Source organism: Mixophyes fleayi, chromosome 1 (genome assembly GCF_038048845.1).
Source record: "Mixophyes fleayi isolate aMixFle1 chromosome 1, aMixFle1.hap1, whole genome shotgun sequence".
NCBI lineage: Eukaryota > Metazoa > Chordata > Amphibia > Anura > Limnodynastidae > Mixophyes > Mixophyes fleayi.
In genome coordinates this window covers 321354691-321372119 of record NC_134402.1, presented here as the reverse complement: position 1 = coordinate 321372119, position 17429 = coordinate 321354691, and the positions used below count along the sequence as shown (strand labels likewise).

The 17429-nt window shown below is 40.2% G+C and overlaps 2 protein-coding genes across 2 annotated transcripts in view; one reads left to right on the top strand and one right to left on the bottom strand.

Annotated features, from left to right (window-relative positions):
• Positions 1–6: 6 nt before the first annotated feature.
• Positions 7–13660, top strand: DDX54 (DEAD-box helicase 54). The gene is made up of 20 exons (XM_075213747.1): positions 7–257; positions 1319–1433; positions 1718–1788; positions 1889–2077; positions 2210–2259; positions 2656–2697; positions 2818–2913; positions 3030–3151; positions 3288–3349; positions 3442–3573; positions 3814–4024; positions 4114–4248; positions 4334–4561; positions 6648–6721; positions 7338–7532; positions 7617–7756; positions 8066–8173; positions 8300–8404; positions 9778–9872; positions 12936–13660. The coding sequence occupies exons 1-20, from the start codon at positions 138–140 to the stop codon at positions 13190–13192; spliced, it is 2547 nt and encodes an 848-aa protein (XP_075069848.1). The 5' UTR covers positions 7–137; the 3' UTR covers positions 13193–13660.
• The window catches only part of CFAP73 (cilia and flagella associated protein 73), a 24094-nt gene continuing 20279 nt past the window's right edge, over positions 13615–17429 (bottom strand). The window contains exon 7 of the mRNA XM_075213757.1: positions 13615–14751. Within this exon, the coding sequence (XP_075069858.1) occupies positions 14656–14751 (96 nt within the window). The 3' untranslated portion in view covers positions 13615–14655. The remainder of the gene's footprint in view (positions 14752–17429) is intronic.

Genomic DNA, 17429 nt, shown 5'->3' with positions numbered 1-17429 from the left:
AAGTGACGCGCTGCCACTTCCGGGTGTACAGGGGACACGTGTGTGGGGTGTCTGAGCTACCTGTGTAGGTAATTGGGGGATTTGGCGATCGGGCCGCTGTCACCGGAGGACGGAGAGAGGCTGAACTGACCAAGGACATGGCTCAGAAGAAGCGTAAGGGATCCCGGGCACGAAAGCCGAACCAAGACCGGACGGGCGATGACAGCGACACGGGGGAATTTGATGTCAGCGCTGCGGTCCCTGAGCAGCATGGAAGGGTGAGAACCAATGAGGCAGAGATGTAGTGATCCGACCCTTAGCCGGGTCTCCTCACCCCTAGGGAAAGGGCCAATATCTGTTCCTGGAGGAGTGAAACTTATAAAGTTATGTGACTTGAAGTCACTAGTACGGGAATTCTGTGCAATATTTACAAATAAAGTATCAGAGGACAGATCCATGACTTCCACACAACTGTCAGTAAAACTTAAAATACATCAAATGACAAAATTGGCTATAATTCACGTTGGTTTTCTCTCATCATGATTCTGTTTTTTATATGTATTCTAAGACATAAGAGATTGTGGAGAGTCTGTCTTAGGTAACTGCAAGAGTTGTTGAGTTTTTACAACAGCTCTTTACTGTGACTAGTGGAGTTACCATAAGCCTTGTCAGTTGTGAAAAAACATGCTGCATCATCATCATCATCATCATCATTACCATTTATTTATATAGCGCCACTAATTCTGCAGCGCTGTACAGAGAACTCACTCACATCAGTCCCTGCCCCATTGGAGCTTACAGTCTAAATTCCCTACACACACACACACACACACACACACACACACACACACACAGACAGAGACAGACTAGGATCAATGTGTTAGCAGCCAATTTACCTACTAGTATGTTTTTTGGAGTGTGGGAGGAAACCAGAGCACCTGAAGGAAACCCACACAAACACAGGGAGAACATACAAACTCCTCACAGATAAAGCCATGGTCCGGAATTGAACTTATGACCCCAGTGCTGTAAGGCAGAAGTGCTAACCACTTATTACATTACATCATTACATTGCAGTTAGTTCAGATACATCAGAGTTATTCTAGTCAAAATACTCAAAGCTCAATCTACCTAGGTAATGGCCATACTAATAATTATCCTGACCTAAAAACACTTAACACGTTTCAAGTTATTGCATATACAATATAGTGGATTTTTTCCATTAATTAAAACCTTTTTATTTTCAAATATTTCTTTTTTTTTGTTATTCCATGAACATTTAGTAGCCTTTCTGTGCACATGGATCAGTAAATTGATATTGTGGCTTTTCTCCCTGCAGCATCTTCCATCATTTCCAACAGCTGATGGTGGCTCAGACACAGAACTGGACACTAGACAGTTGGTCCGAGCACAGAACAAGAAGAAAAAGAAGTCCGGGGGATTCCAGTCTATGGGTATGTCGTGTAGAGCAGAAAAAGTAATGATCGCAACACTCGTAATTTCTGTAGAATGCACAAATAAAAGGTAGCCCAGCCCTCCATTATATCGTAATTGAATGTCTGTGCTGTATGCTCATCTGCAGGATAATTGTTCAGTTGTCGCAATCTGTGGTCCGTCATACCAATATGAGTTACTGCCTTGTTATATCTAGACTTATGAAAAATACCATATGTAAATTGTTATAAGAAATAATACGTTTAGCATACATGCGTAATTTTTGCTACACTTTTCTCTCCAGGTCTTAGTTATCCTGTCTATAAAGGAGTGATGAAGAAAGGTTACAAGGTGCCAACACCCATTCAGAGAAAGGTGAGGCTACCACAATCTGCTTAGTTACGCTTAACAATTAGAATCTTAATGTATTGTAATGTCTGTGGGTCCTAAATGTAATATCCTATCCGCACATTAGGTAATCCCTGTCATTCTGGATGGCAAAGATGCGGTAGCTATGGCTAGGACTGGCAGTGGTAAGACTGCTTGTTTCCTCATCCCCATGTTTGAAAAACTGAAGGCTCACAGTGCACAAACTGGAGTTCGTGGGCTCATTTTGTCACCTACAAGAGAACTCTCGCTGCAGACGCTCAAATTCACTAAAGAGGTACAGAACCTGGTCACAACCCCTGATTTTGTTTGTGTATCTTTTTGGCACTTTTGTCTCTACTGACTTTAATGAAATGTTCACACATTGCTTCATTCATGTGCATATGATGCTCACTTTTTCTTCTGCCAGCTCGGAAAATTTACTGGTTTGAAGACTGCTCTTATCTTGGGTGGAGACAGGTACGTTAGCTGTATACTACTACTACTACTAACTCATAATCTTCTTTAAGTGATATCCTCCTTGTATTCCATAACCAGAAACTATTGCCAAATCTTCTGCAGGTATATTGAACATAAATTAATGGTAATCTTGAAATTTAAAGTCAAAGTACTCCCTACTGCATGGAAGATCTATATTTTATGGGTTCCATATTGACCACAATGTTGCAATAATTTATGACTCCAGGCTTTCTAATTCATGACTAGGCTTTCTGATTATCTGTTTTATATATCAACAAAGGGTGCTTCATTGGCGGATAGTGGCCTTTATTATTGATTTTAAAAATGGGAGAGAGGCTCATTCTGTGACCATCACAAAAACATTCCTCCTATCATAAATATTTTCTTTCACTGCAGGATGGAAGATCAGTTTGCTGCTCTGCACGAAAATCCAGATATGTGAGTATTTTTGATTCTCTCCAAACTGGTGACTGCATCTTTTTAAGACATCATGTGATTTTGTGTGATGTTTTCACATGCGACTCGAGTATGTAAAATTTATATCATGCTTTCCAACAGAATCATTGCCACCCCGGGTCGTCTGATGCATGTAGCAGTCGAAATGAACCTTAAACTACGTAGTGTTGAATATGTTGTCTTTGACGAAGCAGACAGGTCTGTCGTGTTTTTTTTTGTGTTTTTTTTTTTTTGTGTGTGTGGATTCCCCCACAAATGACCCCATGGCGGGTGTCTAACTGTGCTCACTGCCTCCTTTATTATCTCTGTGACAGGCTGTTTGAGATGGGCTTCGCTGAGCAGCTGCAGGAAATTCTTGCTCGTCTTCCAGAAACTCGTCAGACCTTGCTTTTCTCTGCCACCCTCCCTAAGATGCTGCTGGAGTTCGCCCGTGCTGGTGAGCTGTAGGGGAGAATAAGCTGTACCTGAAACTGCTTTATTGCACTATAGCCACTGTTAGTCCTCTTTATATTCAGTATTTATTGTCTCTTACACCTCTGCTTCCTGATTTTATTTATTTTTGTCCACTGCAGGTCTCACTGAGCCTGTGCTAGTCCGTTTAGATGTTGACTCAAAGCTAAGTGACCAATTGAAGGTAAAGTCTTGTGATGCTGAGTGGAGTAGTGAGTGTGAGCTCCATAGCCATGACAGAGGTGACACTGGTAATTTTTTTGTCTCCCATATTAGCTGTCATTTTTTCACGTGCGGGCAGAGGATAAGCCTGCTGTGCTCATGCATCTCCTGCGCTGCATTGTGAAGCCTCTGGAGCAAACTGTCATCTTTGTGGCCACCAAACACCATGCAGAGTACCTAAAAGTGGTGAGAGTGGGACTGTATTCAAATTTATGGAATATGAAGCGTGGCTCCTAGCTTTCAAAATTAAAGTCGCTCTTTATTTAAATTGTTGATTAAATAGTTCTTGTCTGCTACACGGTTGCCTAAATGAGGCACATAAAATGAAAAACTATTTTCTAACTCCTAGCAAAACGTTGTTTTTGTTCTTTCTCCTGTCACTCTTCTGTCTTATCTATTGCTTTTTATTCTTTCCCTTCGATCTAGTTGCTAGACATGCAGGGTATCCCCTGTTCTCACATATACAGTGCTTTGGATCAAACTGCCAGGAAGATAAACCTGGGCCTGTTCCTGCATGGAAAAGTACGTGCACTTTTGGTCACTGATGTTGCAGCTCGAGGTATTGACATACCCATGTTGGACAATGTCATCAACTATAGCTTCCCTCCCAAAGCCAAACTTTTCCTGCATCGTGTAGGTAAGAAGCAAAGGTTTCTAGAATGTCCTTCGTCTTCCCTTTGTTTGACTTAACTGCATTCTGACCGTTCCGCTTTTTCTATCAATCAGGTCGTGTGGCAAGAGCTGGTAGGAGTGGCACAGCTTATTCTCTTATAGCTCCAGATGAAACCCCCTACGTGTATGATCTTCACCTGTTTCTTGGAAGGCCCCTGAAACTGGCAGGAGATCCACAGACTAGTACAGGTATATAGAAGGCTCTAGTGTTGTTAAGTTGAAAAATAAAATACTTGAGGCAGAGCTTGCTATCATGTTTGTCACCTCTGTACAGATCCAGCAACAGATGGGGTTCTTGGGCGAGTACCACAGAGTTTGATTGATGATGAAGATGCTTTGCTGATCACAGACCGAGAAAGATCTCTGGAGCTGCAAAACTTGCACCACGTGGCTGAGAACGCTTACAAACAATACAGCAAATCCAGACCAGCACCGGCTCCAGAATCCATAAAACGAGTCAGAGATGCCAATTATAACCTTCTGGGTGTCCACCCCCTCTTCTGTGAGTGTTGCACTGTTTTATCTACTGCTTCCCCTCTCTTACAATCTATGTTGTTTTCGTTTTTTACGTTTGGCCTACTACTTAGTCCGAGCCACTGTCCTTTCTGTTCCTAGCAGTTCTCTTCATTCATCCCTTGTCTTTTTACACATCACACATTTCTCTATGTGCTCACACCCATTCTGGCAGGGTTGCTCCAGTCTAAGAGTCTTTGGCACAGGAACTTGTGGTCCTGGGAACTGTCTGGTCTTAGCATTTTTATTAAATATTCTTATCTTCAAGCAAATCTAAAATGATTATTGACACCTGGAGTTTGGCAAAGGCGGAATCCTGATCTCTTCCACCCCCTTGACTCCCACTGTAGGATCCTCTCCTTTTAATTGCCTCCTGCCTTTCTCTCCCCTTCTCCTTCTGCCTGGGGATTAAGATGTTGGAGGCCTGCAGACTGCATTCACTACTAGCCTTGCTTCTTTTTTCTGCTGTGGTGATCACCTAGACTATACATGCAAAGAGAGACCTCCACCCATGATCCTCCATTAACGGTTTCTCCAGGACTCTCCTGAGTAGTGCAGCATGCAAAATGGGTGGAGAGATTTTCACCTTTTGATTGAGGCTTTTACTGTCAAGAGCAGTGCCCTTGGGGAATGTGCCTGGCACCTAGTGCATTTTGTCAGGATTACAAAGAGGTAATGTGCTGAGCATTGCATGTGCACTTGGCACTAGCAAAGACAACTTTGACCACTACCATTGACAAACTGCTTGGTGGTGGAGCATTTCGGGCTCTGCTGGGGCATGTTTATCTGAATTAGGGGCGGGGATGTCTGAATGCAGTAGGTGTCTTGACATTTTTGTTTTGTTTATTGAGGTTTTGCACTTTTCTCTATGGGTCCCTTAAATCATAAAGCCATAGTTGGTGGTTCAGTCTATTCTATTGTAATTGCAACCATTTACATAGCTAAATTGTATTGTCTTGCATCTTTTCTAGTTGGTGGTATGGCCACATAGAGTTCGGGAGGGCCTTAATTAATGCTGTTTAAGCAAAGTATGCTACTCTTACTATCATGGAGTTTTTAGTGGCCTTTGGCATTACATCCCCTATCCTAGTGCCCCCTACAGATAGAACACACACTGACTGTGTAGTTTCTTGGTCTGGGCTCTCTTCTGACTGTGATTGGACGAAGAAGTGGAGCGTACTGGTCCATTTGGTTTATATTGTGATGGAGTCCTTTTGTCATGTTCCTCATTGCATATTATTCTATTTGTTCTTTCCAAAGGGTCTTAACTGCCCATATGACCTTTACTGCCTGGAACTTTTATTATCTCTCTGTGGTGAACATCACCCTTGCTGCATTCCCAGGGTTAGAGATTTGTTTTTCATTTCAACTGGCATGTTGGACTACCAGCCATTCTTAGCTAGCTATCAGCTGGTTTGGCTCTGCTAGTCTAGTTGTGCCTTTCTGTTATTATGGCACAGACCTTTCCTTTACTTGTAAGGTCCATGTGTTTCTAGATGGGCAGTCTTGTTACCATCACTGACTTCCTGGATTGTCACTACATTTCAAGTAGCCATAAGACTGTGTGTATTTGGTAGCCAATGGGCTGACCTCCAGTGTGTTCCATGCCTTTCCTTGCCTAATAATTGGTTAGTTCTCACTGGAAGATGGCTGTGAGAGACCCTTTTTATGTAATCTGATCTCTTTCTTCAGGTATGCAGCTGTTCTTGACTGCGGGTGCCTTACTTGTTTTGTTGCCCCAGAGTTGAAGATGATGGCCATTGCTTACCACTTTAGAGCTCTTAGATAAAGGTTCTTTGTTCTGAAGCCAATAGGGTTTCATGGTGGCATTTGTCTCTTATTAGACTGGCATTGATTCCTTTATGTTGTTCTGTCATTGCTGTTGGTTAACTGGTGCTAAACTGCTGTAGAGAAGGTTATGTATTGGGAGGAAGATCCTACTCTAGTTTTCCTCTCCAATCGCTGGGACTTACCCCTATTAGTTAGTCTGTGTCCCCTATGGGCTTCTGAGAAAAGGTTTTATAGGTGAATAAAAAAAAAAATTCTCATCTTCTCTAATATTTGTTTCATTCCAGGGTTTCGTCTTGGTGGAGAAGAAATGGAGAGGTTGAAGTTTGTGGACAGCATTAAATCTTACAAATCTAAAGCGGTTAGTAATGTCACACTTGCATGTTGGACAGTGTCGTCTCTATAATCCCTACAGATGTAAAACATATCAAATTAACACTGGGCGAATCTGCTGACATCATGTAGCTCATGTAATTTCTTTGCCAGTAATGTTAACATTTAACAGCAAAACATTAATACAATTTACTTGCAATACCATGGCTAACAGTGTGTGTGATGTAGAATCTTTGTAAATATAAGATCACTGTGAGAACTGATGTATTAAAGTCCGTTTTTTTCAACTCGCCGGGAATCGGCGAGTTGACAGCTAACATTTAAAGTGGCGCTGCTTTGTAAAGGCAAACTTGCCTTTACAAGGCAGCGCCGCTTTAAATTTTAGCTGTCAACTCGCCGATTTCCGGCGACTTTAAAAAACAGTATGATACATTTACCCCCTGGTGTCAGAGAATAGCAATGCATGTATCCCGCAAATGCATTTGACACTGTGATGTGTTTCTTTATAGCCATAGTAAGCTGAGGGTTAACAAAATCCAGAATTAGAAGACAATATGAAATGTGCTAGATCTGAAAGCTTTAACATCCCATCTAATTTGATTTTATATTTTGGGGTGAGGTTAATTATTATTTTCCATACCCAGACCATCTTTGAAATTAATGCCACCAACAAAACTCCTGCAAGTGAAGTGATGCGAGCCAAACGCAGCCGTGATTGTAAAGTCATCACCAAGTTCCAGCGATTGCAGGATGACAAAGCGAGTATCACAGTACAGTCACAATCCAGTGCAAGATCCAGTCTCCCATCCAGCCAAGACGAAGTTGAAGAAAACATGGAGGTAACCCAAGTACCATAGTTACCTTCTGTGTGACAGAATTCATCAGAAATGCTGATCCTGATGTCCTATTTCATTTTTTATCAGGGAGTCTTCTCACAAGTACTTGGTAAGAGGAAGAGGACAGATAGAGAGGAGACTGAATTCAGGAAGAAGAAAGGAGTAGCTGCTCAGGATCCAGAGTTCTACGTCCCATACAGACCAAAGGACTTTGACAGTGAAAGGGGGTAAGACAGAGCATGAGTGTAGGCATGTTAAGAATATTAGAAATACTAATAAATTAGGTCAGAGAATGCTATTGACTGTTTAAATAATAAATAAAATGAAGTGTTAGAGAAGGCTTCGAAAGGATGGATAAATTCAGAGTAGAGGATACATCCTCAGGCTTCTTGTCTTCAGATATCGTTTCAGCTTTAACACAGTTATAGTATGTAGTATTACTAAGCTAGTGGCTGCTGAAGTCTATCCTAAATTATTTGTCATATTTAACCTGTTTGATAAAGACTTGTTATTGTTTATTTTTTTGTACTACACAGATTGAGCATTGCAGGCAACAGTTTTGAGAAGGCAGCAGCAGGGGCTGTGATGGATCTGCTGGGGGACCAGACTGAAGATCTCTCCAAGACGAATCATGTCCTGAAATGGTGAGTTGGCGGTGGTGGGGATTGAGAACATTGCAACTTTCTCCCATGTTCTTTAAATATTAATAAAAAAATTAAAAAAAACACGCCATGCTTGTAGGGATATTATAATCTTGTACCCAATTTTAGGGATCGTAAGAAAAAGAAGTTTGTGGGAGCAGGAGGACATCAAGATAAGAAGAAAATAAGGACAGAGAGCGGACGACTCATTAGCAGCTCATACAAGAAAAACATGTATCCTTTTTATCTTGAACGTTTTGTCTTGCGGAGCATTTACTTATCAAAAGTCTAGGAAAGAGGTTTTGACAGTGTTTCTGGAGTGAAAGGTCAAACTATCTAGAAGGGGAGGTATTGTTAGCCTCTAGAAGGGGAGGTATTGTTAGCAGTTTAACATAAATAAATTAGATTTTAAAAAAACAAAAAAACCCAAAACAAATTCAGACATGCATCGTTTTGTAAGTGTTCTCTCACACACAGGTTAGGTTGGCAAGGTTCCCAATGTAATCCTACAGGTTTCAACCTTCAGAATACAAGTTTATATACAAACTGGTCCAGCTCTGTATGTTAGTACTACTTGTTTACAGCTAGTTTATTACAAGTAGTACAAACATATAGTACTAGATCAATCAGTATCTAAATTACACAACATCATTTGAAACCATAGATATTTTTTATTTTTTTCATATAAAAACTGACGTTCTCATTACCACAGTCGTGGGCCAGGCACAGCACCCTGCATCAGCCTCCTACAAAGTAATTTGTTTTTGGCTAATAGCGCACAGTGATACCACAGTGAAGTTGGTTGCATCTGATTTTAGCAAGTCTACAAAGTTATCTGTCTCTGGTCTTAAAGCAATATGGAAAAGAAGAGAAGATCCCTTTTTTTACCAAAGGTGAAACATTCTCTAGACATTTTTGTAGATTTTCTAGGTACATTCTTGGGGTAGTTGTGACCTTTTAAGAGTATGCAAGCCAAATCCCCCACAGCGGAGGCTTAAAGGACCCAAAGTTATATTTCCAGATATCGCCCATAAAGGTAAAATACAAAGTTCAGTGTTGACCTGATATTCCGCTGCAGATCTGGTAATAAGTAAAGTATGGCTTTCCCACTCCATTGGTGCTACAGATCATCGCACATTATTGTCTGGATGAGACAACAGCTTGTTGCTCTGCATTTCTGACAAGCAGTTCTCTGCCACTGTCTTTTTGCAGTGTTTTAATGCCACAATTTTACCTATGACACCTTGTCACAGATATACTTTTAAACACTACAAGGCTAGGAATGAATCATCATCATCAGTTATTTATATAGCGCCACTAATTCTGCAGCGCTGTACAGAGAACTCACATCAGTCCCTGCCCCATTGGAGCTTCAGTCTAAATTCCATAAATAACATAATACACGGACACACAGAGAGGAAACTGGAGCACCTGGAGGAAACCCACGCAAACACAGGGAGAACATACAAAGTCCACACAGATAAGGCCATGGTCGGGAATCGAACTCATGACCCCAGTGCTGCGAGGCAGAAGTGCTAACCACTAGGCCACTGTGCTGCCCCTAATGAATGTACACAAGTCTGTTTTTACTCCTTTACTTTAATTAGATATGAGGACTGGAAGAAAAAATATAAAATTGATGATCAGGATTCTGAAGAAGAAGAGGAAAGACAGTCAGGAAGGCCAAATAGGAAGGGAAGAGGTATGTAATTTGAATAGCATTACTTGATTGTTTATGTGCAAGCATGTGACAGGATAGTGGTATAAGATTCAATCAGTCACATTGTGAACATTACTCATGTGTAGTGAATTCTTTCACAATTTAAATACTGATAAACAGGCCCCTTAGTATGTGCGGGAATGATTTAGTGGTACCCTGATGCATGACCAGTATTCTCACCCCATTCTACCTGTAACTTGATTTGAAACCTGTTCTGAGGTCAACAGTACTGTGATGTCCACGCACAGCATGGTGTTTGTGAAGTCCAGTTATGCAGTGGTCAATAAAATAAATGTAGGACACCCTCCTGTGTCCGTGGTCAAATACATGGCAAATGATGTGGTAATTGTTGGAAACAACTATTGCTTTTCCAGCTTGTAGGCTTATAGTCCCTGAAGGCAGGATTTGTGAATTTGATCTGTAGATCGTCAAGTATGCTCACCAGTAAAACAGGTGATTTCTATATACTAATGAAGGAATCCATGTCCAGGAAGAAAACCCATTTGGGTGTGAGGAGAAATCCACGATATTAAGGTGCCGTGGTACTGGAAGCCGTGCACAGCCGTGATGTTCATTGGAACATCGCGGCTAATTGAATGCCCCTGTGGCTTAAAGTGGTTATGCAAGTCATCCTCTTTCTTCAGCACCCTATAGCAGCAAAACCATATTTATTCATTTGTGAGCACTAATGTTTGTCATCCCACCACTGCCCCTTAAAAGCATTACTCTGCTTTGGCCGTGGAATAAGAAGACGAACAAAAAAATTGGTCAACGTGTACAGTATGCGCGTTTATCCAGAAAATATGAGTTCCTTCTATGCAGTTTCCTTGTTTTCTGAATGTCAATGACTGCCTTTTCCTACAGTAGTATGACTGTTTTTCAATGTTAGGCCATTCCTCTCACTCCTGTGTGAAAAAAGTCTGAGACCTACAAGCCTAGTAAAATACAATTGGTCAATCTGTAATAAATTCTGTGAAAGCTCCTCTGACTGTACATATGAATGTAAAATTTGGTGTAAACCATTGTGGTGGGCACAGAAATGCAATGTTACCACAATCGTGTCCATGTTATTTCATCACTGCGGTGTGTTTTTATGCAGTAGAGTAACTACATGCAAGTTAGTGAGATTAGAAGCTGATGAGGGGTTCAAAGTTTATGGGGTTTACTATAGAGAACATTAGACCTAGCTGGTAGAGAAGCCAGAGAGACATTCCACAACCTACACAGAAATCCTAAAATAAAAGACAATAAGCAATAGTCTTCCCTAGTACAACTAAGGCAAAATGTGATGTCATGAGGTAAACTAGAAAATTAAGTTTCATCTAGAGGATACTCTAAAAACCTGAAAAATGGTATAAAAAGCATGTGCTGTAAGAAAATGGTGTATTGTTCAAAATGTATGGGATGTGGGCAGACGAAGCATGGTAGCCCATACTCCACAAGGAAGCCTCTTGTGACCCACAGCATTGACAAATTCTCTTGATTTACCAAACAAAAGCACATGAGAAACAGTCACTATATAGAATTAATAATGACCCAGAGCTCGAAGCAAAAGAGACACTGGAATTAGAGCAAGGCCCCCCCAATGTAAGGCAAGGATGATTTAGATCTTTGCCTCAACTCTGTCATGTGTCTGTACATTGGAAAACATACATCTTAAAGGAATTTGGTATATCTCAAGAGAGAATTCTAGTGTGGTACACCAAGGACAAAAACTTGATACGTTACTTAAGTTGACCTGGAAGATACAAGGGCCTAAGGGGGCTCTGAAAAGTGGGTGACCTCACTGTTGTCTGTGTTAATGTGTCGCAAAGCCACTTCGACAGCGACTATTCCACCAATGAGGATGGCTATACATAGATATCTATCTGAAGCTGGGCACGAATAGTAGAAAGATGGAATGAGCTTCTACTCTCTTCACACCACTCTGCTGTAGCAAATGTGGAGAAAGGAGAACGGGTGAATAAGGGAAGTGTCAGTAGAAAATATTGATCCTGAGTTTTCCATCATGGAAGTCTCCTGTCCCACCTCTGTATTCCCATGAACTTCTACTATCCTGTGACCTCCCAAGTTTCAACATTGACCTTTCCTCCTCTGTATGTGAGTCAGTTCAGCCCTTGTACGCATCTATTTATTTATTTTACATAAGCTATCCACAGTAACCACACAACCACTTTACCACAGTGTACAACTGGCACTGCCATTGTGTAAGGCATCAATTAAAAAATTCTTGTTGTAGGTTTTGTTTGTATAGACTGCACATGGCCCTGTTTCCCCCATTCTATAGAGAGTAATTGCACTATGATATTTTCAGTCTGTAAAATGTAGAGGGAGGCGGCTGAGACTGCCGGCATCTATAGTGATTCACCCTGCTTGCTTTGGGTCGCTTAATGCGAGGAAGGCAGTACTTCTAGATTGGCCTCTATGCTTGTTGTCCTTGATCACCAACACGAAGCTTGAATATTGCTTAGAATGCTACAGTGACTATAATTTGAGAAGTAAAGGAGGTAGGTGGTGGGGTTCTTATAGGAGCATTGCTTGCTATGTGGAAAATGATAGAAAACCACACAGTGGAGTTAGTCCTTTTAGATTGACAAGTTTTTTTTGTTATGTAGTGAAATTAAAATTTCATACAACATAATTTAAATTCATATATTGTTTATACCACCTCTACCACTTGTAAGGTAGGTAATTTAATAAGTCCTGGTAAATGGAAGCCCATAAATGAGTTGCTTTGTACCTTGTTTGGGTACTAGTTTGAGAATTATTGATGGCTAGATTTCACTTTCTTCCCTTAATTTGTGGCAGGTAGAAATCCATTAAACCTGCTTTACATTTCCAGACCGTGATTGTGGATTGAGATTTTCATGTTGCATGTCAAAAAGAACGAGTACCACTGATATACTCACTGTAACTGAGCTATACTCTGTTATGAAACAGAAGAATTGGGTTTGAAGTTAGAATGATCTGCCCACAGTGGGTTATTTGTCTGCAACAGAAACTCTATGTAATGCTAATTCTCCAATCTCCTCTGCTCGCTGACAGGTGGACGCAGTGGCTCTCGGGGAATGCCTCGCCAAGAAGCCGCAGGACCCTCTCGCAAGCCGCGCTCTGAGCTGCGCAGCAAGCAGCAGATCTTGAAACAGAGGAAAGCAAAGGAAAAACAGGTCTTCTTACAAAAAGGCGGTATGAAGAAACTGAAAAACAAAACCAGGCAGAGAGTACATGAGATGAAGAAATCTGCTTTTGGCAGGGGTAGGAGCAGTGGGTTTAAGAAAGGGAAGATGAAAAAAAGATCTTGAGTGTTAACGTCCGGTGGATGAACTGCTGTAGCATTTGCCACAATTGCACCAGCTCCCTCTGGAATGGATGTCTGCAGGAGAATACAGCGCTCTGTATTGTGATAATCAATTTAACTGTTACAGGGTCTCCATTTCTCTGTACATTTTTTATATCTGCGACATATAAATGTACCAGGGATCTTGAACAGGAATGGAGTATTATTTCAACTTCACTTACAAAGTAAATGTAAAAAAAAGTCTGGCAGGGGTATGTTGGTTGGAAGAAGGGTATGAATTGCATAAAAGCACCCTTTATTTTTTTTTCCTCCCTATGCATCCAAGAACCTGACTTATGACATCTTGCACTACAGACACTTCTCTCACTGAATTCTGGGGCATGCTGCATAGATGACAAAGAGACTGTTAAAATGCAAAGCCAATGATTTTGATGATGTATATAAACTTTATTAAATACATTTGTTCAATTTCCTAAGTCTTCATTTTATACAATATTCATACAGCCATGCCTTTCAGAACTTTGGTGCAAACATAGTTTCCAATTCAATACCACACATAATGGTGTCTGTACACATTATTATCACTAACGATATTACACTGCACGTGGACTGGTTGACCACACTGAACTGGCAAATGTACTGGATTTGTAAGAGGAGCCAACTTTCTTTTTAAACCAGTAGAATGTTGCTGAAATGGGTCACCCCTCTTTCCTTTGCAGAAGGATGACAGTGGTATTACGAAAGAAATGGAGGTGGCAGATTAAAGAAAGTGTAAATAAAACACAATCTGGAGTAAATACATATGATGGTTATATTGTTGTAGAAGGTTGAATGGACATTTGACGGACAAAAAAATCCTATGTTGGAATATATTAAATATGTAATTTTTCCTTAGGAAATTGTTGGTGACTTTTCACATTTATCCCAGTAGGTGGCGGTAGAGCTTTTTTTTTTTAGCAAACAGGCTATACTGCATAACTCTCATTGTTTATGCAAGTGTCTGAAAAACTACTCCTTTGAAAACGCTTAAAATGATACCTTTGTATCCTATAAAAATATCTATAGTGTAAGAAATAAAATTGTAATTGGATAGCAACCCCATCTTTCATGAAAAGTAGTAAATTGTCTTTGTATTAGCAACATCTATTTATAGTCTTCTAATACTATGAGACATTTAAAATAACCAAAACAAATGTTTCCTCTACATATAATGATACCCTTACATTTTCAATGGCCTCTCCCTTATTTGATAGTCATTGCCAACATTTTTGCTAAAAGATGTCGGTTCAACAGAGTTTTCGTAGAGTAGTATACTACATCACACTCCAGTATAGACTGGTCCCTATAAATGGTCGATTTAAGGAGAACGCAAGATTGTGGCTCTTATTGAAATGCACAATCACCTTTAGCTTTGGTTGACAGGTGTCCCCCAGATCTTCCCTGGGGGTGAGGGGAACATAGGAAAGGTCAGTTAGTGGAGGACGCCATTGTCGTCTGTGGAGTCAGATCAGCCTTCTTTAGGTCCTTGTATATGGCATCCAGATCTGTAAAGCAGACCCTAATCTAAATTGAAAAGAAGGTGCTGTCAGATGTTTAGTGAGAGAGGGAGGGTTTACAGTTGCATATGTATAAATTCTACTGATCAGGAATAAAAAAAAAAAAACAACCCAGCTCAGCAAACATACACATTAATTTTTGAGGATTTGGTGGGAATATGATATTAAATGTTACCTTCTAATAGTGCATTTCAGCTCTATCCCATATTCTCCTTACTGAGCTAGAGCAGTGATGTGCAGGAGGAGTGTCTGCAAACCACATAAAGGACGTTCTCACCATGTGTGAGGGGAGATATATTTCTTTTTTTTTTTAGCAATAATTACCAACTGTATAATACTTCACAGTATATTTTTATATAATAAAGTCATTCTTTGCTATATAATTAACTTCATTTTCCTCTTTAAGGGTACGTGAGTTTTGCGGAGTTTACTCTAAGGGGGGTATTCAATTGCCAGCAAGATTTTATTTTTCCCCGCGGGTTTTTGCCGGCAATAGCGACCGTTTTGAGTTAGCACAGAGGGAAAACTCGTGCAATTCAATTAAAAAACAGGGAACGCTGCCCCCGCGCGTTTAAAACTTGTTTGCGAGATTTTAGGGGAGTGAAAGGGAGTTTTAACGTGGTCATGTATAACACAATTAAAAGGTTTTACATACATTTCCATACATTAGATTGCATTACACATTGATAATATCTACATTACACTACTTTTAGCATATTTTTTTATTGAACTATTTTTTACCATACAATCATCTATACCATGTCAAAACACATTACTACATTCATATTTGTACCGAAAACACATAAATCTAATTAAACAGTGATTTTATTTTTTTAAGTTTTTTTTCTATTTCAATATTTTTTCACAAGAAAATCAACTTACCCAAGTTAGGCATTAGTGATAAACATAAGTTTAACTTTTTGTCCACATTTTTACATGATTTCCAATAGTTTTCAGAGATTTTTGTATTTTTAACACACCCCAAAGAGGTGCGAGATAAAACTGCATATTTGCCTGTTTAACGCGCCGTGTTAAAAAAACAATTGAATAGCTTTTAACGCGGCTGCCTCTCGCACACGCTATACTTTCAATAGACCTTATACTGGAGTGCGGGAGGACCATTTCATGAAAAAAAACGTAGCCTTACAAATGGAATTGAAAGGGTAAAGTTAACCCGCTCGAAAATGATAAAAAAACAGCGTTAAAATGACTTAACATGCTCAAAAAAAAAAAAAAAAAAAACTTGCTGATAATTAAATGGTATCTCAGGCTAAAATGTTTTTTTTCTCTACCTAACACCCTCCCAACTAGTATAGTTGGGCGTTCAATGCCACAGAACCCTGCAATTCTTTTTTGTTCTGTAGGGTAAACCGATACGTGAGTAAACTCACCCAAGCCCACTCTACAGGCTTCAGTGAACATAAAGGGTCTGATTCCTGTTCGGACACAAGTCCCTTTGTGTGCAGTATCATGTGTGAAATAGCTCTGCGCGTGCTCAGAGACGGACCTCACGGCAGTGAATTCAAGTCATGTCTGAACGCAAATGACACAACTGCCTACGTCTTGCAGGACGGAACGGACTGCCTAAGTCCTGGGTTTCCCTAAAGTATGTTGTTTTTTTTTGCCAGTATCATTTGCACCAGCTATATGGCAGCTGTAAGTGACGATTGATAGTGTTGACTGTCATAGCATCGTCTTTGTATTAAAAATAAGTGTATGTATGCCACTAGATAGCAAAGAACATTTGTATGCAAGCAAGAGAATATAAAAGCACATTGTATGTACACTACAGTATGCATTAAGAACATCCTGATGTAAGTAATTAATGTGAAAACAAAAATAAATATATATTTAAGAATTTTCTTTTTTATTAATGAGTATTATGAGATGTTAATTTATTTTATAGATTTTTTTTTTTTTTTTGCATTCGTTTTCATAGGACTCTATTGCACATATGCACGTGCGTATCCTTCACTGTGTTCCGTCTGTTAACACGCAGCAAATACCGTTTAGGCAGAGCGGACGTATACCATGATTCAAACTGAAACGTATCATGAGATCCACGTGGATTTGAATACAGACAGAACTACACTTAACTTCTGTGGTTGACTTTTTTTTTTTTTAAACTCTTTATTTGTAGAGGAAACAACAGGAACAGTACAGATAACATTTTGGACAAGAAAAATCTTAATAATCAAAGTGTTTCCTCTGAGTTTTATACTTTTATATCGGTGGGGGAAAGAGAAGGGAAGGGAGGGTGGGGGGTAGAAAGGCACAAATATTGTCAACAATATAACTAATAAACCAATAGGCACGCAAACTTGGAACATTGCTAGGAAAAGCTAGGACACACAGTTACAATGACTGCACGAGAGAGGGGTAGCATACAGTCATTACTCACCATCCGCGCACCAATTCCAGCCTGGGGGGTCCAGAGGCGGCCCAAGAGCTATGTTCCATCTGCAGGAGGAGGAGCCGTACTGGAAAGGCAGCTAGAAAGTACCACGGGGCCCACACCTTATCAAAGTTATATGATTTATCATGAAGGTAGCACGTTATACTCTCCATGCTTGCGACATGTCCTATGTACGACCGTAACTCCTGCATAGAGGGAGCCCTAGGGTCTTTCCAGTGCTTTGCTATTAGGGATTTGTGGTTGACTTTTGATGTATGCAGCTTGTATCT

Bases quoted from the DNA above. Each gene is read 5' to 3' on its own strand.
- DDX54 (XM_075213747.1), top strand. From the start codon at position 138: ATGGCTCAGAAGAAGCGTAAGGGATCCCGGGCACGAAAGCCGAACCAA. The intron at 258-1,318 runs GTGAGAACCAAT...TTCTCCCTGCAG, and splicing joins TCCCTGAGCAGCATGGAAGG to CATCTTCCATCATTTCCAAC. The intron at 7,757-8,065 runs GTAAGACAGAGC...TGTACTACACAG, and splicing joins GACTTTGACAGTGAAAGGGG to ATTGAGCATTGCAGGCAACA.